This window comes from Postia placenta (assembly GCF_002117355.1).
Source record: "Postia placenta MAD-698-R-SB12 unplaced genomic scaffold POSPLAscaffold_2, whole genome shotgun sequence".
Lineage (NCBI taxonomy): Eukaryota > Fungi > Basidiomycota > Agaricomycetes > Polyporales > Adustoporiaceae > Rhodonia > Rhodonia placenta.
The window spans coordinates 1,125,980-1,152,756 of record NW_020169833.1 but is presented as its reverse complement, the minus strand read 5'-3'; the positions used below and the strand labels follow the sequence as shown (position 1 = coordinate 1,152,756).

Here is a 26,777-nt window from a genome sequence, read left to right as displayed (position 1 = left end):
GTCAAGAATAATCATATTCTGCTACATTGCGACGCTAATACGTACTTATATCGGGGAGTAGGATATGAATACTGTTGTAGCCTACCTCTAAGCAACTTGACGCGAAAATGGCACTAGTGGTTTGAACCCGGAAAAATCGACCTGGCGAGCGCCTTGACACTGGGAGTGTTGCTCGTGTGGCTAAGTAAGTCTGCAGAGACGATGAGCTCGTAGTACCAGGTAATTTTTCTCCATTGTCGTCTGCTAAAGCCGTCATCATTGAAGGAAGTGAGCCGGGCCATTTACGAGCCATATCGGAAGCGCCTGTGTGTTTCGATCACAACATGATCGAGTCAGAGTGCCGGCGTTCCAAACTGGGAAAATATAGTCCTTGAATCCAGCGTGCATTCTGACTCACTCGTTCCCCGTACATGGCCGCTACCGCCATGCTTGAGTATGCGTCTCATGCGCCAGAACCTCTACCATATCCCAGGCTCTCAAAACATCATCTGTTGCCATCTGGAACCCCAGACTACTTGAGGCTGATCCTCACCTCGAAAGTCTATGAGGTCCTGAAAGAAACACCACTGTTTTACTGCCCTAATCTCAGCGCACGGTTCGGAAACCAGATATGGCTGAAGCGTGAGGATCTTCAGGAGGTCTTCAGCTTCAAGATCAGGGGCGCGTACAATTTCATGGCTAATATCAGCGAGGAAGAGCGGTGGAAGGGTGTGGTTACATGCAGCGCGGGTTAGTGTGCGTACTTGCTAGACTGCGCACAAAGTGGTCCCCATCTTAGATGCCTGCGCGCTCATCGCATGAACAGGAAATCATGCGCAAGGCGTAGCACTGTCAGGCTCGAAGCTCGGGATACCGTGCACGATAGTAATGCCTAAAGGCACCCCGGCCATCAAGGTTCGCAACGTATCCCGACTCGGCGCAAAAGTGGTACTGTATGGACAAGACTTTGACGAGGCAAAAGCCGAATGCGCCCGCCTGGCATCTGCGCATGGCCTCATCTTTGTGCCTCCTTACGACGACCCGCTCGTGGTTGCTGGCCAGGGCACGATTGGCATGGAAATCCTGAAGCAGATGTCCGACGCAGACACCCTCGATGCGATCTTCGCAGGGGTCGGCGGCGGCGGCCTGATATCTGGAATATTGGAGTACGTGAAGAGAATCGGCTCCCCGGACACAAAAGTCATTGGCGTCGAGACCGTCGATGGTGACGCGATGGCACGTAGCCTGGAGAAGGGCGAGAGAGTGACGCTGGAAGAGGTCGGACCATTCAGCGACGGCACGGCCGTGAAGATAGTCGGTGCAGAGCCGTTTAGGATCTGCAAGCAACTGCTCGACGAGATCGTGAAGACAGACAACGATGAGATCTGTGCTGCCATCAAGGATGTCTTCGAGGGTGAGTATGCCCTCGAATATCTATGTATGTGCACTCAATATGGTCTCGCAGAAACGCGCTCCATTACCGAGCCAGCGGGGGCATTAGCACTGGCAGGTCTCAAAAGATATATTCTCAACAATCAGCTGGTCGGCGCACAAAAGAAGTTCGTCGCGGTAGTGAGCGGTGCAAACATGAACTTCGACCGGCTACGCTTTGTCGCCGAGCGTGCTGAGCTCGGTGAGGGGCGCGAAGCGTTGCTCAGCGTCGAGATGCCCGAGAAACCGGGAAGGTATGCGGCGTTCTCAAGCGTACCGTATCCCGCGCTTACCACTGCCTCCCAGTTTCATCAAGTTGCACAACATCATCCACCCGCGCGCGACGACCGAGTTTATCTACCGCTACAGCAACCCGGAGCGGGCGCACATCTTCATCTCATTCAAGCTAGAGACCAACCTTCGCGAGAAGGAGGTCGGCGATGTACTTGCAGCGCTGGATAAACAGGATATGAAGGGGTTCGATATAAGCGACGACGAGATGGCCAAGACACATACGCGCTATATGATCGGCGGCTGTCAGAACGTGCCCAACGAGCGATTGTTCCGATTCGGTGAGCGGTTTGCACCGACTTAAGCGTCTCTGTCTGAGATGGTAATGGTGCCGCAGAGTTCCCCGAAAGACCAGGCGCACTGCGGAAGTTCTTGCTCGGCCTCCAATCTGACTGGAACATCTCGCTGTTCCACTACCGAAATCACGGCGCAGGTGCGTCGCTACTGCTTTTGTTTGACCTTGTTCGCTCAGCGACAACTTGCATCAGACCTTGGAAAAGTCCTCGCCGCCATCCAGGTGCCTCCAAGCGACGCGAAGGAATTCAATGGCTTTTTGAACAACCTGGGATATCCATACGTAGAAGAGACCGAGAACGAGGTGTACAAACGCTATTTGAGGTGCTAATACGTTTTGCCGCGTACATGCAAAACTCGTCTATGAATTGCCTCCGATGGTAGCCCTGTTGGATATTAAGATCTTGACTCGATTATCCCATCACGCGGCAACAAGTGTTTTACATGCTCAGGTCGGGAACACTGTTAGCATATCCAGCAGTGACAGAAACGTACGTATTGTTAGTAATACCGAAGTGATCCTCTGTAGGCCGAAGCCAAGTGCCCCAAAGCAAACACCTGAACGATCCGCTCCGAGGACCGAGCATCCTATCATGGGTTGGTAATGACAGATCGAATATGTATCCTTGCCACTCCCTTGGGCTTTGCGTGATTATCCGTTCAAATGTGAAACACGCGCGCTCGAGTGCAGCTTCCGCACAAACCTTGTACGCAGATACGAGGACACGGAGCAGAATTAGTTAGCAATCCGACAGCCGAGGTTCTCTGGCAGTATTCACTTAGTAGAAATGGGAATTGTACGTTGTGTCAGTCTGTGTTGTATCACAGATATAACCCGGTGTCTCCACAAGGCACCCTGAGAAAGTAGATGCGATGAAAGAGAAGCAAAGCTCCTGGGTCGCGAGCGGCTTGGAACTCGAGACCAGCGTGGCTATGCTCAAAGATCTCTTATGACATAAACATGGGTCGATGAACGAATAGGCAGATACCCATGCATTCCGGTGTTAGAGTATCACACAGCTTTGGTCTATCAGAATATCCCAATGTAGCGCTGACGGCAGCTCATGCGGTCCTTGAGGTGCCCAATAGCGGCCACATCACGTTCGTGATTATACAGGGTTATCTGTTCCATGAATGCGAGGAGTCCCACTGCGATTGAGCGATTATAGTATCTGCATCACAGCGGCTGTCAAGAGATGATGAAAACAACGTACAGGAGAAGCGAGTCTTGCGACCGGTATCTCAGTGCGAGTCTCCCTTCGCCTTCAGAACCATGTTGTCCACTACCACATACGTGGTAAAGGCCACGACGGCGACTCCAAAGCCAGGAAAGAGGTTGCTGAACATCGCACGCCGGGAGAAGACCGGGTGCCTGCGCCAAGCCTCCCTCTTCGCCCAAGGGTCGCGATACATTGGGGGAGTCGGCGGAGGGTTTGCCATCTACCAGAAGGGCGTCAGCGACGACAGAGACAATGAACAGAAGGAGCTGTACATGGACGTGAATTGAGCGAGCTGGAAATGGCTCGCATGGGCGGATAGGCGCGCGCCACAGCGTGGGTTTAGGGCAGGCCATCTGTCACTTCAACTTTTGGGGCCGAACGGAGCTATATACTCTCAGCCTTCTGTCCCAAGCTTGTTCTTGCTCGCTCCCCTCACTCTTCCTAGGGTTTGAAGTTAACTAGACGTGTAAATCATGGCTGTCGATGTTTCTATGTCCTCTGACGACGACAAGCCTCTCGTGTCCAAGTCGGGCCCGAGCATTCAGAATGGCCATTCTCAGAACGGCCACGTCGTGTCCAACGGCAACGGACACGCTGCTGACGATTCATCTTTGAGTGAGGACGATGATATGCCGCTTGTAAGCTTGTTCCTCGTGTTTCACACTGTTGTGTACCTAATTGTGGTATTCATGGCTTATAGTCCCAAGTCTCTCGTGTAAAATCCGAGCCCATGACTCCAGTGCGCGCCATCAAGCGCAAGAAGATCCAGTCTGATACCTCCTCTAGTGACGAGGAGACGCCTCTTGCATCTTCACCTGCCAAGCGCACCGCTTCGGGCGCCGTTCGCATGAATGGCGCACTCGAGGCAACAACGACCTCCAACGGGAAGCGCAAAGCCCCCATTAAACGTTCCGGCTCGGGTGACAAGGATTCTGAGGATGATGCTCCAATAGCGAAGGGCAAGCGCGTCGCGAATGGGAAGGCGCCGCGTAAGCCGCCCAAGAAGAAGGTCAAGGAGGACAACGATTACTCAGGCGGTGGCGAGGGCTCAGACGACGACAAGCCGATTGCAAGAAAGGCGCCATCGCGCGTCAAGCGCAAGTTGAAGGAAGAGAGTGACGCTGACGACGAGACCCCCTCAGATGATGACAAGCCCTTGAAGAGAGCACCCGCAAAGAAGACACCAGCGAAGCGAGCAAAGAAGGAGAAGAATGGTTCTGAGGCGCCATTGGACAAGAAAAACGGCAAGGCAAAGAGCGAGGGCAGCGAGGAGCCTGCGAAAAAAGGCAGAAAGAAGAAGGAGGAAGAGGATGCAGATGTCTTCCGCTGGTGGGAGCAGCAGGACCCCGATGGAGACGGTACGCAGAAATGGCAGACTCTGGAGCATAATGGTGTCTACTTCCCGCCGCCTTACGAGCCTCTCCCGCGTCACGTAAAGATGAAGTATAATGGTAAGCTCTAGACCTTACTATGGGAAACCGGGATTGACTGTGGCGAGCTACCGTAGGTAAACCGGTCGACCTGCCTTTGGAAACTGAGGAGGTCGCTGGCTTCTATGCCGCACTCCTCGAGACTGATCATGCGAAGGACAAGACATTCAATAAGAACTTCTTCGACGATTGGAAGAAAGTTCTCAAGAAATACCCTCCTGTGCGTGTCCATGTCTCTTTCACTTCAATCCGGTGCTCATTAGTTATTGCACTCCTAGCGTGATAGCACGAAGATTACTGAATTCAACCTATGCGATTTCAGGCCAATGTACGAGCACTTTGAAGCTGAGAAAGCGAAGAAGAAAGCAATGACCACGGCGGAGAAGAAGGAAGCTAAGGCGGCGAAAGATACGCTAGAGGCTCCATTCACCCATTGTGTACTCGACGGACGTAAAGAGAAGGTGGGCAACTTCCGAGTAGAACCTCCGGGCCTCTTTAGAGGTCGAGGAGACCATCCGAAGAAGGGTTCCCTGAAGGTAGTATATTGCGGTATGTCGAAATGGCACATGTTGATGTATGCGGGTCTATGCAGTACCGAGTGCGACCCGAGGACATCACGATCAATATTGGTGAGGGCGTACCCACACCAAAGCCGAATATGCCAGGGAAATGGAAGGAGGTCATACACGACAACACTGTGACTTGGCTCGCGACCTGGACTGAGAACGTCAACGGCAATCACAAGTACGTGTTCTTGGCCGCAGGCAGCTCGCTCAAGGGCCAGAGCGACATGCAGAAGTTCGAAAAGGCGCGCGAGCTCAAGGTCGGTCTCGCTTGTCTTCGCGGCAGTGCGCGGACTCATGCTCGCTTCAACAGAGCCATGTCGATCGCATTCGCCAAGACTATACTGCCGACCTCAAGAATAAGCTCATGGCCGACCGTCAACGAGCGACGGCAATGTACTTCATCGACCGATTGGCTCTTCGTGCTGGTAATGAGAAGGGCGAGGACGAAGCCGATACTGTGGGCTGTTGCTCGCTCCGGTGCGAACACGTTACGTTGCTACCACCAAACCAGCTCGTTTTCGACTTCCTTGGTAAAGATTCCATACGCTACTACAATCAGGTTACCGTCGACGATCAGGTCTACAAGAACATCAAGCTGTTCAAGTCCAGCAAGGAGGATGATGACGACCTATTTGATCGCGTCTCGGTAGGCTTCTCCCGCGTGGCGCTGAAAGATCCTACTCAGTATTGTTATCTCAGACTTCCTCCCTTAATAAGCACCTTGCGTCGTATATGAAGGGCCTAACCGCGAAAGTGTTCCGTACGTACAACGCTTCAATCACGTTCCAGCAGCAATTGGATATGGGCACGCCGGAGAAGGGGACCGTCCAGGAGAAGCTCAATGCGTACAATCACGCCAACCGTATGGTCGCTATTCTTTGTAACCATCAAAGGGCTGTTCCCAAGACGCATGAGCAGTCGATGGGAAAAATGCGCGACAAGGTGGGAGTTTTCGTAGTGACATAATCACCTTACTGACGCACTGTGATGTAGCTTCGCGGTCTCAAATACGAGCGAATGAAGCTTCGTCATACTCTGTTCGCCATCGACTCCAAGTACAAGAAGAAGAAGCAGTATGCAGAAGACGAGTCCGATCTGGACGACGACGCTATCGCCGAACACGAGGACCAGTTAAAGGTGAAGGAACTTGAGCGGGTGGAGAAGAAATTCAACAAGGACAACGAGAAGCTGGCTGAAGATGGCAAGGACCCTTTGGACGACTCCGTCCTCAAGGACAAGCGTAAAGAGGTCGAGGAAGACTTCAAAAGACTGAAGAAGGAACGTGGCACAGGCAAGGCCGTCCTGAAGCGTGAGCGACCCACGGAGAAGATTGAAGAGGCCATTGAGAAGCTAGACGAGAGGATCAAGACCTTCAAACTGCAAATGGAGGACCGCGAAGCGGGAAAGGAGGTCGCTCTAGGGACGAGGTAAGGTGTTGGGCTCGAAGTTTCACGCTTAATCGTAGGCTGATTTGCGGGTCACAGTAAAATTAACTATCTCGATCCAAGGTACGTCTCTGTTCCAGTGTAGCATCTACGTCTGCTCACTCCCGAGCAGAATCACTGCTGCGTGGTGCAAGACCCACGGCGTTCCCGTAGAGAAGATTTTCTCCAAAACGCTTCTGACGAAATGTAGGTACTGTCGTCGCTGCTTGACTCTTGGTGCTGACGGTGCTTCGCAGTCCCATGGGCTATGGAAGTAGATCTGGACTGGAAGTTCTGAACACCTAAGGGATCTCAAGGAGTATATTCACACATCGCATTGTCATTCAGCACATCTTTATTTTGGGACGACCACGGACGTGTTCTATATACTAGTCACCCGCGCATTGTTCTGCAGCATATTGCATCGTTTGCATGTGATCCCGTTGTATCTGTTATTCTTGTTATCGTATGCCAATGCTCAGGCACATTCCATAGACATTTGTGTGTTTCCTGCGGTCCGTTCCACTTAAGAGTTCATCCCGTCGTGACGACTGTGAGAGCAGGCCTATCCATATTCACGTGCACCGCGTACTCCTACGCGCGTGCAGTGTCGATGTCATACGTTCTCTCGTCCTTTCCTGCCAGCTCATCCTTTACTTCCACGGCCGCCATGACCTCCAGGATTCAAACTAACCCCCCGACGTGGACGTCGCGTACAGCGTTCGACGCGCTCGGCGTCGAATCAGGAGAGGAGAGCGAGGAGGAGGTCGTGGAGGTGTCACCGTCAGCGCCAGAGAGGTATGAGCAACCCGGCTTCAAACGGAGGCTAGTAAATTTGAAACTTATATAGTGGATCGGAAACACCGTCAAAACCATCCAAGTCAGCCTTGAAGAAGGCCAAGGAGGCAGCACGTCTGGAGCGACAGCAGCAGCGCAAAGCGGCGGCGCGCGCCTCGAAGGTGCATAGCGCTGGACAGTCACCGGTATTGGAGAGTCCATCTCTTGTGACCGCATCTACCAGCCAAAAGCCAGCAGTACATCATGATAATGCAAATCCGAACGGCGAGCCTCAAACGACAGCTCCCGCGAACGGTTCGAATGTCCACGACGAACCGCCACCGCTAGAAGACTCCCCTGTATTCGATGCACCTGCTGTCCCGGCCCCCACAATCTCAACAACACCCCGACCGCAGCCGTCAAATGGGCAAGCATCACAGACCGAGAAGGCTACGATTGACGAGCCTAAGACGCAGACCCCTCCCGAAATGGCCCCGCCCAATACAGCTAAGACGATCAATGGCCACACGGAGAAGGCCAACGGTGATGTAGGCGGTGCGCTCGAGAAGCAAGATGCACAAGTGAATGGGGAGCAAGTCAAGAAGCGTCGAAATATGCTGACGAGGACGTTATGGACGTTCATTATGATCGGCGTATTCCTCAGTGCGTCTGGTTCTATTGCATGGACAGTCAAACGGACTGACAGTGTTATGCTTACTAGCGCTGTTGCTCATGGGACATGCATATATGGTCGTACTTGTCATGATCTGCCAAACGCTGGTATACCGCGAGGTCACGGCACTCTTCTCGCTCAAGAAGAGCGACGTGGGTGACACGGAATCGAGGGGACGGGACCCATGGAGCAAGACTCTCAACTGGTATTTCTTTGCCATCACGAACTACTTCTTGTACGGGGAGAGCATCATTTACTACTTCAAGGTATGTCCTCACGTCATTGTGTGTCGTTCTGTATCTAAATATATGCAGCATGTCGTTTTCGCAGATGCGAACCTGACGCTTTTCGCTACGAATCATCGCATAGTCAGCTTCACCTTGTACACCATCGGCTTCGTCGGGTTCGTTCTCTCCTTGAAGAGGGGCTACTTAAAGCAGCAATTTGGACTGTTCTGCTGGGTGCATATGACGCTCATGCTGATTGTCGTGTCAAGGTGTGCTCGCTCGTCTTCACTGTTTACATTCACTTGAACGCACATTCTAGTCACTTCATCGTGAACAACATCCTCGAGGGCATGATCTGGTTCTGGGTCCCTGCTTCCCTCGTCATCTGCAATGACGTATTTGCATATATTTGGGGCATCACTCTCGGGCGTACGCCGCTTATCAAGCTGTCACCGAAGAAAACTGTCGAAGGTTTCGTCGGCGCGTTCTTCAGCACGGTCATTTTCGGCGTGCTGTGGGGCACGTTCTTCATGCGCTATGATTACATGATCTGCCCTGTGCACGATCTTGGCGTCAGCGCATGGAGCGAGACACTGCAATGCGACCCGAACCCTATATTCTTGTGGAGGGACTATGTGTTGCCTCTACCCGCGCGGTCGCTCTTGTCAACTCTGGTGAGTATGCATCGTGATGCTAATGTTCTCCAGCTCACGCTATTTGTTGTCTCAAGTTCGGCCTTGACATCACGAAGTTCTCGTATGCGCCTTATCAGTACCACCTCCTTTTCATGTCCTGCTTTGCATCACTTGTTGCGCCCTTTGGTGGTTTCTTCGCTTCCGGATTCAAGCGCGCATTTAACATTAAGGACTTCGGCCACAGTATTCCGGGCCACGGCGGTATGACAGATCGCATGGACTGCCAGTATGTTTATTGCCAATCAGCTTCTCATGTGCTACTAAACGACCTGCCCTCAGGTTCCTCATGGGTGTCTTCACCTATGTTTACTACAGCAGCCTCATCAGGCAGCACCACGTATCTGTTGGCTCCTTACTCCAGATGATCGTGAGCGGCCTCACGCCGGAACAGCAGCTGGAGCTCATGTCGGACCTGAAGAGATACCTGGAGGGTCAGGGAATCGCAGTCAATATTTGAGTGTTGAGATATAATACAAAAATACTGGATCTTGCGGAGGATTGTCTTCCTTTGCTATAATGACAATGTCCGGTCTCGACTTATATTATCCTCACGTATTCTTAGTCCGACTGTGCTCATTACTGCTTACTTCAACGCTGCCAATAATGACAATTGTTTTCGCGCTTTGCATACTAGTGGGGCCTGCAACACAAGTGCTTTGTAGATCGTCGATCATTCGGATGGACATAGCGCGTCATGTTATGGCAAGCATAAAGAATGATATGCTGGGAGTCCGGCAACATTTGCGATGGTGTCCGTTTGGCATATGATTCATTAACGAAAACATACTGTCGCATACAGAGTACAAGCATGTGATACCGGCAGGACGAATGGCAGAGCGTTCATTACAGAGAGGGGGGGAGGGAAGACGGTGGCTGTTTATGACCTAGGCTTCTCCTGTCGACGATAAGGGGCGTCATCAGGAGGCATTACCATTACAACGACAGTACGAAGACAAACCTTCTTCTCCTTCCATAGCGCAAGCAGGCCGACACCAGACACCTTCACGACCTTGAAGCGGACACCAGGAATGTCACCCTTGGCCTTACCACGGCGACCGAAACCGGAAATGAGGACCTCGTCGTTGTCATCGACAAAGTTCAAGCAACCGTCGTTCTGTAATCATAGATAGCATTAGTACAGATGGCCGTGTCACTCGGGGAAACCCTGGCCCGCCTGGACTGGACAAGACCAAACCAGGCTGGCCCTAAATGATTATCGCAAGCGCGAATGAACGTACCGGCACGAACGCGGTGACCTTCTTTCCATTCTTGATCAGCTGCACCCGGACACACTTCCGGATAGCAGAGTTGGGCTGCTTAGCCTCAACACCGATCTTCTCGAGCACAATGCCCTTCGCGTGCGACGACCCTCCCGTCGGCGAGGTCTTGTAGATGTTGCCTAGGGCGCGCTTTTTGTAGGCCTTATCCGCCTGTTGGTCGCCAACCAGACGTAGTCTCGTTCAATGACTCTTCAGTAAAGCAAGTAAGTCAAGCCGACGCACCCAGCGGTTCTCGCGGCGATCATTGCGCAGCTTGCGCGCGGCTTGCAATCCACGGGGTTTGTTGGCTAGGAGAAACCATCAGAGACGTTATTCCAACAGAAAGCGAGCAGCAAGGCGACGTACAGCCCATTCTTGAGGATGTGGTCGGCGGTGTGAGGAGAGCGAGCCTATGGCGGAGATCGAAACCTAAGATCAAAACTGTTACAGTATCTGATACTTTCCCAGCACGTGATGAATGCGCTCATGTGAGACGCGTCGCGTCTAATTCGAATCGCGCCTCAATATTTGTCTCAGTTTCAGCTGCTCAAATAGCAACCCACACGTTCCCCTTATGGCAGTCGAAGAGCACAAATAAACATTTTGGCACAACCGCTTTCACCCTGGCGCCTTTTGTACGCCATTGAAACCAGCTAGAGAGCCCAAAACCATGGTATGCAAGAGTACAATCGGTAAATTATATCACGAAAGTCCAATAACTTCAAATATTCAACTGTCTACCATGACTGAGAGACGGACTATCTAGCGCTCAATCCTAAAAAGACAATATAAGAGTTTGTTGAAAACCTGTTAGCAAACGCATTACTTATGTCAGTCGACTATAGTAGTTAGAAATAGATTAGCGGTGTATGTAAATGCATACATTGATGTTGCTAGTCCCATCGTTAAAACTGCCATTATTACAAAGATGATATGAACCAAAAATCCGACAACTGTCAATTATTGCTATATATCAAAACTCGGCCATGCTTGTGCCATCAATAGCGAGTTTAGGGGCAGCGAGCGGCGCCCAGCGCACGATCCCAAGATATTCTCACGGCACTTCAAGCTTCAAGACCTGCAGTTGAACTGATTGAGGTATGGTTGAGTTGCAGACTGAAGGCGCGGTAATAGAATCTAGACTCCAGAGCGCGCGATGTTTTCGACGTTCGTGAGACGTCGTGGGAATTTATGTGACTTTGAACATCATACACTTTGAACGTCATATTATGCATTTCAACCACCATACCGCTACAATTACAACTCAAACATTCCCTTCTGACGGCAGCATATCTTTGGAAAGAAGATGATCAGTTCTGTGTGAAGACCCGTTGCATGAGAGCGCTGCACTTGATCATCATGTGCACATAGTCCTCCTACTAAGCACTCACACGGATGTCCATCCGAACCGTCTCTCTTATCTTGTGTATTTTGCTTCAATAATGGGGCTTTCTACTCACCCTCCCGTAACATCACTGCGAGTGCTATGGCTCTACGCTCAGGGATACAACTATATCGCCATGGACGCTTCCCCGTTGCGGGTGGCGTTCTCCCTGATGCTTTCACAGCCTATGAGACATTCGGGGATCCCAAGAACCGTTGCATAATATTTCCGACCTGCTACGGAGGACGTTTAGATAGTGAGTGAATGGTCAAGGCTTACATACTAGCGGCGGTGGTCAGTGATTAAACCCAGACGTGGGCTTGTTAGGCCAAGACTATATGATTGGCGAAAACAAGGTATTATATTGAGAAGGACTCGCAAAGAAGAGCTTTATTAACTCATGGCTGCAGGCGTTGGATCCGACGAAATACTATATCGTTACTCTTGCCTTGTTCTCGAACGGAGAGGTGCGAGACAAAGGCTATCCAGCATCCGTTACTAACATCTCGTCTTACGTATCCAGTCCTCATCTCCGTCGAACACGGTATACATCTCCATTTACCTGTCAATGTGGCCGCTTTAACGTTTGTCTTGTCTGAAAGCCTGTACCATACAATGGCCCATACTTCCCTGGCGTTTCCTACGAGGACAACATGTCAGTCCCCCGCGATCGTTCACAATTGAAAGCTGAGATTCCATTTCCACACCTTCAGCCGCGCCCAGTATGCCGTCTTAACAAAGGGGCTTGGCATTACCAAAGCCTACTGCGTCATTGGCTTTTCAATGGGCGCACAGCAGGTATTAACACGAAACCACCGTTTCACAAGTGCACTTCGAGCTTACTGTTGACAGGCATATTATTGGCCTGTGATGTATCCAGATTTTGTCGAAAAGTATGACGTTCGTTGAGCTGAGGTGGGCATGTGCTGATGGCCCATAGATTCATATCCATTTGTGGGTCCGCTCGCACCAGCGTCCATAATAAGTGGTTGGTGGCGACAAGACGCACTCCTTACGTGAAGCTGATCATTCGCAGTTTCCTGGAAGGCCCCAAGGCAGCCCTTGTAGCGTCTAAAGACTTCGATAACGGACACTACAAGACTCAACCCTACATTGGCATCCGCGCCTTCGGGCGGGTCTACTCTGCATGGGCCTACGGACAGGCTGTCAGTAGCTGCTCATAGCACTGGTGCTCCAATCTAAATTCGATATCCTTCCTAGTGGTTCCGTCAGCACGGTCACCTCTACGACGGAAAGTATTCCTCCCTGGACGACTTCCTCCGCTCGGACTGGGAAGGCGGCTTCCTCGATTGGGACGCTAACGACCTCCTCACGCTCTTGAAAACGTGGCAAACGGGCGACATCACCCTCGCCAATGGCCCAGGTGCAGGAGATTTCGCGAAATCCCTTTCGGGCATCACGGCCAGGGGGTTGATAATGCCCTGCAAGACGGACCTGTACTTCCCTGTGAGCTTCTAGCGTCTGATGCGGTACGCATGTGTTGATGGAGGGACGGATAGCCGGAGGACAGTGAGATAGAAGTCTCGCTTATGACTAACGGATCGAAGCTCGTGGTGATCCCTTCAGTGTGGGGCCATATGGGTGCGTGTTAGTCTGCCTGGGTGTATCAGGGTGTATCAGTCAGCGACAATCCCCAACTGATATCGTGACATCGCGTTGTAGCCGGGGGCGGTGCTAATGACGCGGACGACGCATTTATCGAAGCGGAAGTGAGGGGATTCCTGGAAGAAATATAACCAGTCGATACAAGGCCACCATTGATCCAAAATTTTGAGCTATGCCGTACTATTTACGATGAACGCGAATCATATTATGATTATGATCCGACGTTGTACGTCACACCCGACAATTTCATACAGACCGACGCAAGTATGACCAAGATACTTTACAACCATTGTGCCAATTACTAAGACCTGTCTCCGCTAACGATACAACACCATTCGATAAGACTTACAATACCTGACTGTCTTCCGCGTCAGCGCATTCGTCAAACACCGTATCCCGTTAAAAGTACGACCCTGCCCCTGCGTACGAACTTCCAGACCGAGGACTGACATGTGAGTCCTCCGGTTGGGGATGAGAAACATCCCCTCCCACGAGCGTTGCCGTCTCGCTCTGATCGCCCATGCTGGACGCAAGCTCCAAGGCCTCCGCTTGACGCCGAGTGTCCTCAATCGAGCCTGGACCGAACGCAGGGATTGGCTTCGAGTAAATCTTTGAAGCTACCGCTGCTCGTCCAGCAGGGATGGATGCTTGAAGATCAGATTGCGGTGGAACGGGTTGAAACGAGACCTAACGATGCGCCCAGGCATCAGCGATTGGCTTAGGATGACGAGTGCGTGAAACCCACTGTGTCGTTCATGTTCTTGTATCCCTTCAGGAAGACGTTTACGCTCTCCAGCTCTTCGACGACTTTCTCTCTCCGGCGTTCACGCATCTCTTTCTCCCTGTCCGTCGCCATCACGCCTGGCTGCTTCTTCAACTCTTCTAGATCTTTCTTCGCCCAAGTCAAAAATCCTACGGCGATGCCGCCTCTCGCTGTCCCTCCACTCTCACCAGCATCGACACCGAGCCATTTTCGTGCGAGTGCCGCGTGGAAGTCGGCCTCCTCCGAGAGGTACCTGCGCAGCTCAGGAGAAACCTCCTCACCACCTTCATCTCTGGGAGTCTGGTTTCTGTCCTTACCAAGGGAGAGCTTTATCTTCGATTTGGACGAGTTGCGATAATCCCCAGGTGTCTTCGCGAGCGACCGCGCAGAAGAATAGAGGGCAGAACATTCCAGATGTAGCTTGGCAATAAGAATCGGAGAGGGATGAGACTTGGGTAGTGGAGGACCGGGCGTTACAGTATTGTCGAACGCAGCCTTCGAGAGCAACTTCCGAATGGCAAGTGTCTGTGCATCCGCGAGGGCCATTCTAGAGAATATTGAGGTCAGGACGTTGAAAGAGCACGTCGAACGGATGACATACTTGCTCAACGCGATCACGACTTCCCGACTGAGATCTGGCGGGCGCGGGCATGTGAGTCCAGCAGCGACGACACGATCGCGCTCGAGCTCCCATTCATGAATGCAATCCTTCCCAATATACTCAAACAGGCCTGCGGCTTTGCATAGCAGCGTGACGGCAAACCCAAGGCGCTCATCCTTGGCTTTCCTCTCTGCGTCCGAGATAGCACGATCTCGCTCGTACGCACCCAGGGAATGGATGACAGCGCGAGCGAGGTTGGACAGTGCGAACCCATAGGTAAGTTGGGTAAAGCATAACTCAGTGGCTATGGTGGGAATAGATAAACGGGGAGAGTTGTGGAACAGCGTCGAGGAGAGGGTAGTCCTCCAACTGAAGACTAAGAAGTTATATCGTTGGCGACGGCTACATCACTATAAGAGATACCCACTAGGTTCGGTCTTGAGCATGAGCTCCCCATGGTGGACGCAAGTCATAATCGCGTACAAATAGGGAAGATAGTCATCTAAGACCTAGTAGTTCCATAATCAGCTCAAAGACATGGTGTGAACTGTATTGCAGATGTCACCGCACTCACCTTGACAAGCTTCAGGTAGTCCTTTCCTCCGTCATCTGCACGCTTGCTCTCTTTCAGTGCAGCGCGCAAGTTAGCGCGAGTCTCTGTAGCATCGGCAATCGCGGTTGTATAGGAGACCGTTGGGTCCTCACATACTCCAGCGAAGAATACAGCCCCCGTGGTCGGCAGTTCATACAAGTAGGTGGACATGAGAGAAGAGCATAAACGCGGGTTTCGTGAGACAAGCGCCAATAAGAACACTTAATTTAGCAGGGGCAGGCGGCACGGAGGAAATTGACGAAATGTGATTTGCCTGCCCCCATGCACGATGGCCTCACAATCCTCCGAGGTTCTCCTCGCCAGCCTGCACAGCGACAGCCATCTGCTGTCCTTTCTCTCATCAGTCGTCGCAGGGACTAGATATCATCAGATCTCTCCATCGAAATCGCCCACCCGAAAGCTTTCCTCGTCGACAGGCTGCAGATAGATGGATGCCGCACGATCTGCTCCAAATCTCAGGGAGACCGGCATCTGTGACTTGCCCTACGACATTCTATTCGAGCTTGTGCACTATCTGGCTGCACAAGACATGTCATATCTGCTCAGCACCTGCAGAACACTGCACAAGTATCTGCATGAAATATCCTTGTGGCAGCATTTCTCTGCGAGGTATGGCTTGCGGGATTTGAGTCACTTCCACGGGCTATCCTTCTACACCGTGTACACACAGCTCCTTCACGCGTATGCGCCTCTGTGTGGGCTCTGGGCAAGCGATCATCCCTATCGAGGCAATATTATGGAGTTCCGTCTCACAGTCGACGAGGACTATGCGGGGATTGTCGGAGAGAGCTGGGTCTTTCCCGATTCTTCATCCCCCGACACACGTTTACTCCGCCCACAATACATGCCTGTGGTCACCATCGGTTTCCAGCCACCGCCAAGATGCATGGCGGACAAGGGATCGAACGGATCCGGGACCGTTTCGGTATACTGCGATCTAGCGCACCCATCGAATGCAGACATAGATTCCTGCCATTTGTCTCGTATAGAAGTCTTGTCTTCTACTCAAGATGGCTACTTTATGCAGAATTACCGTCGGTCATTCCCGCATCCCGACTTTCCATGGGAGGGCGCGAGTTGGTATGAGGGCGAACGCGGGATGCCCCGCTTGAAGATCTCCACCCCAGTGTCTGTTGATCAGCACGAGCTCGTCCGCATCTATCCTGCTGTCCGCCTACCCCTCGTCTTCAGCACGCCCACAAAGCATCTCAAACCTCCCGCGATCTCCATCACATGCCCACATAAAGATTTCCGGGGTAGCTTCGAGCCACCTATACCCTTTGAGGACCTCACCCCCGCGCCTCCGCGATATTATCCATTGAAGTGCGAAATTCGCATTGGCATCGATCCCGAAAGCGACGAGTGGAAGCCTGAGTCACTTGTAGGGCTCTGGATTGGCGACTACGGGCCGAATGGTTTGGAGGTCTTGTACCTGTCCTGGCATCCTGATGCCATGGAGGTCCACGCGCATAAGATCACCGGAGATATTCACGTTCCCCGTGGAGTGTGTTCTTGGAAATTACAGGTGTCCTCCGAGGGAGTTGTTCACTTGGGCTTCGATATACCTGCTCGGCGAGTGTTTGCGGGGGCGGGCACGGTCAGTGACCGTGGGTTCCCGTACGTATTACTGTGTTGGTGCGCGATCCCGGTAGCTCATCTTATAAACTTATCAACAGGAGGCCGGAGCACTTGCCAGTCCTCATCGGCGTTGTAGGACCTGACAAGATTAGCGTTTGGTGGGGACCGCTGAATCATTTCCAGTCCTACGTTCGTTATAAGGGACGTGAGGATGCGTAGCGGAGGCGAATGCGGAGGCCTTCGCAGGGACGTTCTGCCGGTGTCTGGTGTTATGTTATGTCAAATGACGCTCTCCCTCTCATATCTTATTGCAGCATGAGTATAGCAGCACATTCATGGAATTCAGGCTTGGTTAGCCGATGTACAGTATACCAAGAAGGCCCGTGATTGTACAATGCAGAATGACATCGCGAGTGATCGCGAACGGGCATGGGGGTGGGGTAAGCAAGGAGTGTGGTACACCATCCTAAGGGACTGAGATAATTTAGGGATGCAATGCGTTAGATGTACAATGAATGAGAAGCGAAAACGGGAAGCGAGTATCCGCTGATATTCAAGCAACACTGGGGATAAATCAAGACTTGGAGACCAAACGAAAGCCAAGAAGAATCGTCCTATCGATGCCTGCCTAAACTAAAGCTAAATCCTGTTCGATGTCCCAAGCTGGAGGTGGCTGGCGTGCCCGACGTGCTAGGACCGGGTTCTGGAGGCGCAGGCGGGCTGCTCGGGACAGTCGCAGTCGTCGGCGTGACAGCTGGCGTGCTAGCGGTTGAATCCGTCACAGGAAGGCCCATGAGCTTCTGCACAATGGTCGATCGTATGACCTGGGAACCGTCGCGCGTATGCGTGCCCGCTATCAGCGACGAAGGCGATGAAGAGGAGGACATCACGGGTAGCGGCGGATGCGGGGGATGGGGGTTGCTGCTCCTGATTGCGCTCGTCCGGCGAGACTCCGTTACATGCGACATCGCCGAATGAACCGAGTGTCGGAAATGGATCTCGGACATGGTCAGCGGGAGCGAGTCGGTGGGAGATGGCATGCCCATTTGATCGGGGTCGGTTTCTGAGACGAACGAGACGTCTCGTGGATGCACATCCGACGGTATCGCGACAGGTGGTGGAAGAGGAACGACCCGGAGGGAGATGTCAGGGGTCAGGGACGGACGACTGGCTGTGGGCCCGCCGCCTACCGTCATAGACAGCCCCAATGACATGCGCCGCTCTGGCGGGGCTGTGCTGTTGGTGCTGCGCTCGCTGCCCGTGTTGCGCCGTGATTTGCGGCTGGAGCGAGTCGAGTTGGAGCGAGAGTTGGAAGCAGACCGACGAAGCGAGCGTGAGCGGCCGCCCGACACCGAGCTCGAAGACGAGGATGAGAAGTCAAGGAAGGAGAGGAATGTGGACGGCCGCGATTCCCCGGATGGGCCTGCTCCATTCTCATCCTCCGCGTCTCTGCTGCGAGACAGAGCCTGCATGAGAGAGTGGGGCAATGACAGACCGCCGGCACTCAGGTATCTCTCCGTGCGCCTTTCCGGCCGCCGCTGTTCCTGCGCGAACTCGACTCTGAGCGCAGGTATGTCATCTTCCCCCTCATCCTCGGACATTGGCGAAATAGCTTCCGACAACAAAATCCCTCGACTGCTATCCCGCCCGTGCATGTCTCGCGGCCCTCGGGGGCGCGCACTTCGTAGCGATGTGGAAGGGGCGACGCGAGGAACGGTCGAGATCTGCGACATCAAAGAGAGAGGCTGTGGAGTTGAGGGGAACGGATGGGGCGGATACTCGAGCGGCGTCGAGGACAGCTCGGGAAGCTCGATAGAAAAGCTCCCGTCAGAATTTTGTGACGCGTGTCGGGGACGGGTGACCGCCTTCCCCTTCGCCTGCCCTCTCTCCACGCCCCCTTCCATCTTCTCGTCGTCGTCACGGTACATGCCGATGTTGAGCACCCCTGTCCGTGACCGCCTCCGACCGTCCTCCCACATGTCGTGCTTCTCGGTGCCGGCCCCTGGTCCATGCGCGTACTCGGGCTGCGTCGATCCAGGACCGAACCATCTTCGCCAATTCGTCCGCCAGTAGCCTACCTGCGGGTTCTCGATGAAGCTCTGCTTTCTCCGAGTGATTCGTCTTCGCCACAACACGAGCATCGCGACGAGCCCAATGGCTGCTATCACGGCCAACGTTGCTCCTATTGTGATAGCTGCAACGGTTCCGCGAGCCAGACTTGACGAAGTCGAAGTCGCTCCTACAGGCGTGGCACTGTAGCAAACGTCTCACATTGTCAGCATGCAAAGACCAGGCGATGAGGAGGCAAAATGAGCCCAGCGATACACCGCTGGCGGCCAACGGAGACTTGGGGAGGAAAGTTAAACACTCACGCAGGTCCTGGTGGCGTTAAGGTAGTGACGTTTACCCCTCCCGCTAGCACAACTAAATAGCTGGTTTCCTCTCCAACTGCGGGTCCCGCATTAGTGATCTCCAGGGAGTGCATAGCCTCTGGATCGAGATCGGAGGCGTAGAACAGAATAGTTGGCGTGGACGCGGTGAAAGACGAGCGTGCGGACAAAGTCGAATAAGAGGTATTATCGAGCGTAATATTGTATCTTCCTGAGGACGGTGTCGTCAGACCAGCGAGAGTCACTGCCGTGCCTATGGAAGTGGGATGTGGTCAGTTTAACTAAACAAATTCGACAGTCACGTTGATGCACAGCAGGGAAGGTGGATATCCATCGCAGGGTAAAACGCGTGGCACAAGCTGACACGGGCGCACCGCGTAGCCATCCTGCAGGATACGTACGCGCTGAAATTTACGAAACATTCCACCACGAAAGGCGCTGGAGAGCGCAACGTGAGAGCCGGGCATCAGGCGGACGCGCCACTGGATATTATTACGCCAATACCACACACCGTACGCAGGCGGCCTCAAGGCGAAGGCGAGGACGCAAACAAAGGTGCCGTCCGCCGGCAGAGGCGGATCACGACGGCGACGTACGCAGCACAATAGCATTTTCAGCAACCCTGACTGATGGTGGTGTTCGCCTGCACTCTGGGCGTCTCAGCGCGCGACAGATACCGCCGGTGCGATGTCCGCTTTACGCCTTGGAGATGAGAAGCTCCGACAGTGCGCGGAACATGGACGTACCATTGAAGTTGACGTAGGCGGTGTCTCCCACACTCGTGCTCGTGTGAAATGCGGAGCTGGGAGAGTTCGGGAGGAGCCTCGGTTCGTAGGACCATTGCCCCCGGTACGAGATCAGGTTGTCGGGCACGCTGGTGGTCGTCGGTATGCTGGTGGCCGAAGGAAGTTGTGATGAAGTGGGCGTAGCTTGGCTGTCAAAATGGGTGAGCACGGCGGTCAAGCAACAGAAAAGGTGGTGTAGGAGAGGGTTGTCGTGACCCGAAGGAAAAGTGGAGCGAGCATGGGCAACAGAAGGCGACATAGTCGATACGATCATCCGGTTGGGACCGCCGTATGGAAACAGGGTGGGCTGAGGTCATCCCAAGGTCCAAAGGTGCGCTGATAAAGAGGAGCGAGGCAGGCAACGAGGTCCGGAGGAAGTGCGGAGGGAAAAGGGGGGAAACATGGGATGAGAGCTAAGTCTGCTACAGGAGAATGTGGGAGATGGGTAAAAATAGTGAAGGAGATTCCGACGAAGTGAATGAAGCAGAATACGGATAAGCCCACCTCCCAGAGCCGTCCATATCGATGACAGCGCGGTCAAATGCGACCACAGCGTCGAGGTTAGTGGTGCTAACTTTGCTTGACATCCCAGGAATATGGACAGTTAATACAACCTCGTGCGACGTGTCTGTGAGGTTCGCGAATTGCGCGAGAATGTCTGTGCTGGCAGTGTTGACAGACGGTACTTGAGATATTGAAGATAAGTAGTTTGTAGTGGAGATGCCGTCCAGCGATACCGAGTACGTGAACGCGCTCGAAGAGGGGGCAGTCACAGTACCGTGGATACTGATAGCAGTGCCTGCATGAAGCAACGAGCATGAGCGACCATTGGCTGTCAGACGACACGGATGATGTAGACAGAGCGATCTTCAATGATTGTTGATGCGCCCGACACGGTTGCGACGTGCATCATCAGCAATGATGCAGCATCAGTCAAAGCTCCATTACGGGGAAGGACGTGTGGGGTAAACGCTGCGGCCAAGTACTCTGACGCATTGTCCGTCTCGGGCCTCTTGGAAGTGAATGAGGGAACACGACAGCAGTGGACAAGATGCACAGTGCGCCTGGCAGTGGATCTGCAATTCTGCACTGACTCATGGTACATAGACTTACCGTTCCAGCGGATAGCGAATTGTGCACCGTCGTGTGCAGTCACATGCAAGCTCGTGCCGTTCCCGACGTTACTAACGCCAGAGCTCGAGGACGAGGGACCAGAGTCGGTGGAGAAGCCAGAATCAGTGTAGTATGGGCTCCATCCTGCCGTCAGATTGGGCAGTCCAAAAGTGTCGGCGAAAGGTGCGTATGCAATTGTGGGGGATGTGTCGTCGAGCGTGAGTGGAAAGACGGATTCTGCCATGGCGGCTACTTCTCCGCGCTCGATCAAGAGATCGCGAATTCCGTCAGAAGGGATTGCAGGCTAGAAGCGAGTCCCGCGAATGAAGAGTGGGCTTCCGGCGAGCTGGAGGGAGGGGGCAGCCGCCAGAACGAGCGCGGACGGGGGAGGGTGTGCAAGCTTATACCGCCCGGACCGCACCCTGTATATTGATGAGAGAGGCCGGCGGTTGTCGCTAGTTTGGTTGTCAGACTGATCTTCCGAGGGATGCCTCGAGGACCACTCTCTGAGCGCCCTCACGTGAGCGCGACTCCTTGGCGTAACCGTCGTGAAACGCAGTGTAACCCTCCGACGACCATGCACCTGGATGCACTTGCAGACTGCGCACTATTCTCTAGGCAAAAGACAGCCCGGAGGTCCCCCAATCACGCTAGCACCACGAGACACCCGCCGAGCGGTCGGCGTAAGCAAGGCGCGCGCGGGGCGATGCCGCGGGCCGTCCACAAGCTGTGCGGCGTAGCAAGTTTCACAGTTGGCCACACCCCAGCCGGAACGGTCAGCTAACGGAATAGCTCGTGTCCCCAAATGATCAATAATCGATCGCAATCTTTCATTTACGGCCATCTTCCGGAGGCCCACATCCGCATGTATGATGCGCACACGATCACATCCATATGCAATCACACAACTCAAAATCCCCAGACCGTTGAAGAAGTTATTAGAGATGTAGGTGTGTGATAGCTCTCTCTACCCCTTCTGGTTGATGCCAGACTTCGTCCGGATCACAGGCAGGTCTCCCTCGAGACTCCAATGGGCAATGTATCGGTTACGACATTCAATAGAGTACCTGATGGTGCCTATCTGTCGTCTGCGTTGGCTGGAATGAACAAAATCAGTCGGCATTGACGCGGCACTTTCATGCGTACACGAACCTTAAACCCGGGCGAGCTAGAGAGGGGTAGGCCGCCTAGGCCGACATAGCTGGCAGTACTACTTCGGCTACAAGACAAGACACAAGACATATATAGGGAGCACCGCCTCGTGGATCATGACGTATCAGAAAGCGTTCTAGATTCCGGCAGCACCCACCGCGGTGGTCCGGCATGATTCAAATCGAGCAATGCGCACGAGTGTTCCTTTTGAACAACTCAAGTCTGACTAAAATGTAGGGCTATTACTCCAGTGGTCGGCAGCACTGACGATGCGATATGCGGAGTCTGATGCGCTTTCGTCAAGACCAAACGTCCAGGACCAAGCTGATCAAGAGCGTCGGCTCGCCAAGTGGCACTGTTGGATACAATCTGTCTGTTGCGGACAGGTAAGTAATATTCTTGCGGCCTGGAACGGGACATCTGACATGACCAACACAAACCGCGTGTGTTTGTCGACGTTAGTTCGCGCAAAAATGAAGCAGGGGGGCCCACTGTCATTCTTGTATGCAGACACTGACATGGCACTGACTTTGACTACATGACAACTGCTATCGCTTGTGATTGAGTAGCAAGTGGCCTTTATGGTGGCGTACAGATAGTGCGCGTGAGTCAGCACATTAGCCTGCTGCTTTCGGCAGAAGGGGACGAGTGTCGCCACACTACTCGTGGTATAATCGGACGCAGCGTCCCACGATGCAAGCCGCGTTCACACTGGGCTCGACAGGAGTCAGCCACTGAAGCTTCTTGTGAGTGAGTTCAATTCATTGGAACGCGATACCGAAGATATGCTGGAGCCCTGAGCTCCCTTGAATAGGTTAGTGTCCATCTGCGGCGGCATAACGACCGACGTGCTCACTACGCTTCTCGTGTGGCATACGTAGAGACCAGAAGTGCACTGTCCAGTCGTTTGACATGGACGAAGAAGACCTTCGTTACTCTCATGCAATTGTACGTGGTATCAGATGTGGTCCCACAATAGAAACCCCATATTTGGCCCTGTCCAATGTGTCAATTGGTAACCGCAATAGCGCAGGCACTGCTGATCTGCTCCTGGCTCTAGTTCGACTGCTTCATGTGTATACACGCAGCGGTGTTGACCATGGTCGTGCCTTCCAAGTGTCCTGAAACTTGCGCACAATGCAGAGCATCCACTGGTATCACGAATATGATGATTATTTAGTCACCGCACTCCTAGTATGCGTACCCGCCACAGTTTTCAAGCTATAATAACGCCGCCCTTAGGTCCAAGTCCAAGTTCCAAGTTCCAAATATACAGTACCTGAGGCACATCGAGACACCGTGCCGCTGTCCACGCTGTCTCCGATGGATCGGCTTTGGACGCCAGGGTCAGGGTCCAAGACAACAGGCGCTTGCTGCTAGTGTACTGCGGAGATTCAGATTTGACAGATCGATTGATGACTCGCAGATTCACGACAACGGGCGTCGAGAGATGTAAGGTTATCGAGGGCCGATCGTCCGGAATTCCAGAAGGCTCAGGAGCGGACGCTATAGTGCTATTGTCCTGCAGAGAGTTGAGCAAGTTGAGCGGCGCTGCAGCCCTTGGTCTCAGACAAACTAGGATACGTACCTCTAGTCCAGTCTGTACTCAGGTCTTCGAGCTTCCTGCAGCAGATTGCGTGAAGATACGACGTCGGACCTGATACATCACAGTGCCGCCTGTAGGTGAATTTTTCCAACAAATTCGGTGCCATGATTTTGAGGATGTGAGCACCCCTTGCGTGCCTCGCGCGAGGGGTGGATAATAGAACCGTGTGTCTATAATGCTCAGCGCCCGACTACATCGGATTAGTTCGCTCACATGCATTCTGTTTGGATTCCCCCGTAGTGTTCGATGCGACCATCGCGCTATATTCCTGTCTCGCATCTACAGTCAGTAGGCCACCCTAACACGAATGTGATGTCTTTTTGGTACGTCCAGAGAGCTAGTTACTAGCTATCAGGAGTGACGTCCGGGTGATCCTAGTAGATGTGCTGGCCTTTGCTGAAACGATTGTGCTATGAACCCGCCTTTTCCTCTAGGGATCTAGTGGCAGTGCGCGGAGCGCGGGCCCACGTGTGCAGGACTTCGGTGGAGAAACATGAACGGCTTATACCCAAGGAAATGACTTCATAATTGAATCAGTAAGAGGAGTATACGAGTGGAGGCTGCTCGTTTCTCTGCCCATTTCACCTGCGTTGTGAAATGGCAGGCGATAGTATGCGCGCTCATCGTGCGAGCTTAGACAGGGTGTGGAATCACTGGGACAACAGGAAGTCTACCTTGCGTTTACAGATTATGCACCAAACGTTTCCATACATGTGCCTCCAATAGCAACCATCAACGCTATCCGTGAGCAAATGTAGTTTATTCCTGTTCATAACTGGCAGAAGATTGCATGAGCTTTCGGTTGGGCCCCCGGGACTGGTTGACGGAGAGGTCGCTTATGTCCCGCTGCATACTTTGATTAAGTATAAAGCGTATTTATTGCCCCCAAGGGAAATGGAGACGTGATGTAGCCTTGGAAATGCGATGTGTGAATATTTTCGCAACACTAAATGAGATTCTTCTGTCTCAGGTGACTTTTCTCGGGTTGGAACAAAGCTCCATAGTGTACGCATGCATAAGATAGAGACTATGAAGAATCTGGAGGACTCTTTGGAGCCCTGTGAACCGAAGCTCCTTGCGCGAGGTATCCTGGGATGCATTTCTCATGGCGCACCCCTCGTCTTGCCAGTGCTACATATGATGCAGAGTCATAACTCGAGACCTCTGCTACTGCACCCGCGTAGCATAAAATCTCTGTTCCTTATCCAAACGTCATGCGAGAGGACGTTCAGTGTCACGATAAGAGACTACAGAACGTCAGGGAGCGCGCAACGCGCGACATTTCATACACGTGATCGCGACTGATCGGAACAAACCAGACGCGCATTACGGCGGGCGAAGCAGCTCTTAAGCAGACACTCCAAACCCGACTGCATTCTGTCAGGTAGTGCTCAGTTGAACATTGCAGGCAGCTAGTTCCCCAAGAAAGTCAGAAACTGCTCGACCACTCTATACACACTGATTTAATTTGCTGACACACGCACTGCCTTTTCATCACATCTGTCAGTCCTGTACTAGTAGTCCAAGACGCACGGCTCGTTTTCCATTCGCAGTCAAGACCGTACTAGGCTCTACCACCAGCTATGGCATCCTCGTTCCGCCGTCGGCGCGTCGTCTGGTCTACGATCATTTTCTCGGCCCTCTTGCTCTTCTACGTAAGCACGCACGACATTGCTTCCCTCTGGTCGCTACCGCAGTCCCTCAAAGACTTTGGTTTCTCCCCGTCGTCCTCGCACGCCGGCCAGGTTGCGCTCGCGAAACTCAAAGAGGTCACACAGCGCAAGGCTCAGGCGTCTGAGATCCATGGGCTACTATATTTCGTCTCGGAATATCCTGAGCGACGACTCGATGAGGACGAGGGCTACATCAACGTGACGGGCCTCGGACGCGTTGAAGTGAACCCAGACGACAGTATCGGCCTGGACGTGTACGCACCGGACGGCGACTCAAACTGGGAGAGTCATATGAAAGTCCTGAAGGAGGAGCACCCATTGGTCATCTTCAGCAAGACGTACTGCCCGTACGTTGTCGTAAATCAGTCTTATGCGTGCATCTCCCGACCAGTAGAGTATCACTTTAGCTTCTCGCAGCGTGCGAAGTCGCTCCTCCACAGCTACGAACTTGATCCTCCGCCAGTCGTCATCGAGCTGAACACAAGATCAGATGGTCCAATGATTCAGAAGATCCTAGCGAGACTGACGGGCAGGCGTACAGTTCCGAACATTCTCCTGCAGGTATGCACCACCCGCACCCAGCTGACTGTGTGGCAACTAACAGCAACCTTCAACCCAGGGCAAGTCAATAGGTGGCTCCGACGATATTCATGCACTTCACGAGGAGCACAAACTCAAGGACACGCTCGAAGCGGCTGGCTTGGAAGTCAGTGGCGTTTGGGCTGGACTGCAGGTGCACGCGGCCTAAAATGTAAGATCGCCGTTGTCGTTTGAGTAACATGTACTATATTGTTTCGTCGGAACTTTGGGATCAGAATTTGCGGCCAAACGTTTATTAGGCTGTACATTGTGAGCTACGAGAACAGCTGCTTCCAAGAGCCAGAACCAACCAATGTGACTGGACTATGCAAATATTATAGTTTCCTCATGCTTCGTGCCAACGGAGGTCTGAAATATCTTTTGATGGGTTCTGGGTGTATTACATCACCATATGGTCCTTGCGCCGGTCCATTTCTAGATAGCGCTACATCCGAGATGAAGACGAGGCCGCTAGCTGCGATCCACTAGATGCAGTCGATGTCCACCCGAGTCTAGCGATGTTGCTGTACCTCTCCGGATAGCATGAGGATTCAGCGCTCAGCGACCCCAGTAAATTGTAACTGTTGTGGCAAGTCTTCACGATACTCATGACATGACAGTCTTCCGAACCTATGTCACGCCTTGGTC

General features: G+C 53.0%; 10 protein-coding genes across 10 annotated transcripts; 6 read left to right on the top strand and 4 right to left on the bottom strand.

The window, feature by feature from the left end:
• Positions 1 to 410: 410 nt before the first annotated feature.
• Positions 411 to 2,326, top strand: POSPLADRAFT_1132053 (hypothetical protein; the record flags this gene model as incomplete). The annotated part of the gene is made up of 5 exons (XM_024484166.1): positions 411 to 729; positions 806 to 1,393; positions 1,445 to 1,664; positions 1,717 to 1,982; positions 2,190 to 2,326. 5 exons carry the CDS (start codon positions 411 to 413, stop codon positions 2,324 to 2,326), a joined length of 1,530 nt encoding a protein of 509 aa, XP_024342799.1.
• A 911-nt stretch (positions 2,327 to 3,237) lies between these two features.
• POSPLADRAFT_1133206 (hypothetical protein) lies at positions 3,238 to 3,435 on the bottom strand (the record flags this gene model as incomplete). The annotated part of the gene is made up of 1 exon (XM_024484309.1): positions 3,238 to 3,435. The coding sequence occupies one exon, from the start codon at positions 3,433 to 3,435 to the stop codon at positions 3,238 to 3,240; it is 198 nt and encodes a 65-aa protein (XP_024342798.1).
• A 357-nt stretch (positions 3,436 to 3,792) lies between these two features.
• POSPLADRAFT_1177454 (hypothetical protein) lies at positions 3,793 to 7,037 on the top strand. Its single transcript, XM_024488506.1, has 11 exons — positions 3,793 to 3,853; positions 3,916 to 4,666; positions 4,723 to 4,865; positions 4,924 to 5,181; positions 5,238 to 5,468; positions 5,522 to 5,857; positions 5,911 to 6,153; positions 6,205 to 6,638; positions 6,696 to 6,719; positions 6,769 to 6,842; positions 6,893 to 7,037. Exons 1-11 carry the CDS (start codon positions 3,845 to 3,847, stop codon positions 6,931 to 6,933), a joined length of 2,544 nt encoding a protein of 847 aa, XP_024342797.1. The 5' UTR covers positions 3,793 to 3,844; the 3' UTR covers positions 6,934 to 7,037.
• An 863-nt stretch (positions 7,038 to 7,900) lies between these two features.
• Positions 7,901 to 9,464, top strand: POSPLADRAFT_1133163 (hypothetical protein; the record flags this gene model as incomplete). The annotated part of the gene is made up of 6 exons (XM_024484306.1): positions 7,901 to 8,075; positions 8,134 to 8,351; positions 8,400 to 8,581; positions 8,632 to 8,986; positions 9,043 to 9,233; positions 9,287 to 9,464. 6 exons carry the CDS (start codon positions 7,901 to 7,903, stop codon positions 9,462 to 9,464), a joined length of 1,299 nt encoding a protein of 432 aa, XP_024342796.1.
• Positions 9,465 to 9,750: 286 nt separating this feature from the next.
• POSPLADRAFT_1177449 (hypothetical protein) lies at positions 9,751 to 10,659 on the bottom strand. Its single transcript, XM_024488505.1, has 5 exons — positions 10,633 to 10,659; positions 10,510 to 10,574; positions 10,246 to 10,437; positions 9,966 to 10,121; positions 9,751 to 9,902 (listed from the first exon to the last, which is right to left on the bottom strand). The coding sequence occupies exons 1-5, from the start codon at positions 10,637 to 10,639 to the stop codon at positions 9,885 to 9,887; spliced, it is 438 nt and encodes a 145-aa protein (XP_024342795.1). The 5' UTR covers positions 10,640 to 10,659; the 3' UTR covers positions 9,751 to 9,884.
• A 1,093-nt stretch (positions 10,660 to 11,752) lies between these two features.
• Positions 11,753 to 13,407, top strand: POSPLADRAFT_1132722 (hypothetical protein; the record flags this gene model as incomplete). Its single annotated transcript, XM_024484246.1, has 11 exons — positions 11,753 to 11,906; positions 12,020 to 12,117; positions 12,174 to 12,194; positions 12,253 to 12,305; positions 12,364 to 12,448; positions 12,503 to 12,543; positions 12,591 to 12,638; positions 12,687 to 12,816; positions 12,872 to 13,117; positions 13,171 to 13,252; positions 13,334 to 13,407. The coding sequence occupies 11 exons, from the start codon at positions 11,753 to 11,755 to the stop codon at positions 13,405 to 13,407; spliced, it is 1,032 nt and encodes a 343-aa protein (XP_024342794.1).
• Positions 13,408 to 13,459: 52 nt separating this feature from the next.
• On the bottom strand, positions 13,460 to 15,403 carry POSPLADRAFT_1177447 (hypothetical protein; the record flags this gene model as incomplete). The annotated part of the gene is made up of 6 exons (XM_024488504.1): positions 13,460 to 13,963; positions 14,022 to 14,331; positions 14,386 to 14,586; positions 14,641 to 15,016; positions 15,068 to 15,149; positions 15,215 to 15,403. The coding sequence occupies 6 exons, from the start codon at positions 15,401 to 15,403 to the stop codon at positions 13,676 to 13,678; spliced, it is 1,446 nt and encodes a 481-aa protein (XP_024342793.1). The 3' UTR covers positions 13,460 to 13,675.
• Positions 15,404 to 15,680: 277 nt separating this feature from the next.
• Positions 15,681 to 16,858, top strand: POSPLADRAFT_1131382 (hypothetical protein; the record flags this gene model as incomplete). The annotated part of the gene is made up of 2 exons (XM_024484072.1): positions 15,681 to 16,752; positions 16,779 to 16,858. 2 exons carry the CDS (start codon positions 15,681 to 15,683, stop codon positions 16,856 to 16,858), a joined length of 1,152 nt encoding a protein of 383 aa, XP_024342792.1.
• Positions 16,859 to 17,445: 587 nt separating this feature from the next.
• POSPLADRAFT_1043526 (hypothetical protein) lies at positions 17,446 to 21,363 on the bottom strand (the record flags this gene model as incomplete). The annotated part of the gene is made up of 6 exons (XM_024478335.1): positions 17,446 to 19,084; positions 19,204 to 19,474; positions 19,733 to 19,843; positions 19,968 to 20,155; positions 20,511 to 20,805; positions 21,120 to 21,363. 6 exons carry the CDS (start codon positions 21,361 to 21,363, stop codon positions 17,446 to 17,448), a joined length of 2,748 nt encoding a protein of 915 aa, XP_024342791.1.
• Positions 21,364 to 25,460: 4,097 nt separating this feature from the next.
• Positions 25,461 to 26,298, top strand: POSPLADRAFT_1132181 (hypothetical protein; the record flags this gene model as incomplete). Its single annotated transcript, XM_024484184.1, has 3 exons — positions 25,461 to 25,901; positions 25,947 to 26,111; positions 26,170 to 26,298. The coding sequence occupies 3 exons, from the start codon at positions 25,461 to 25,463 to the stop codon at positions 26,296 to 26,298; spliced, it is 735 nt and encodes a 244-aa protein (XP_024342790.1).
• Between the last annotated feature and the right edge of the window lie 479 nt (positions 26,299 to 26,777).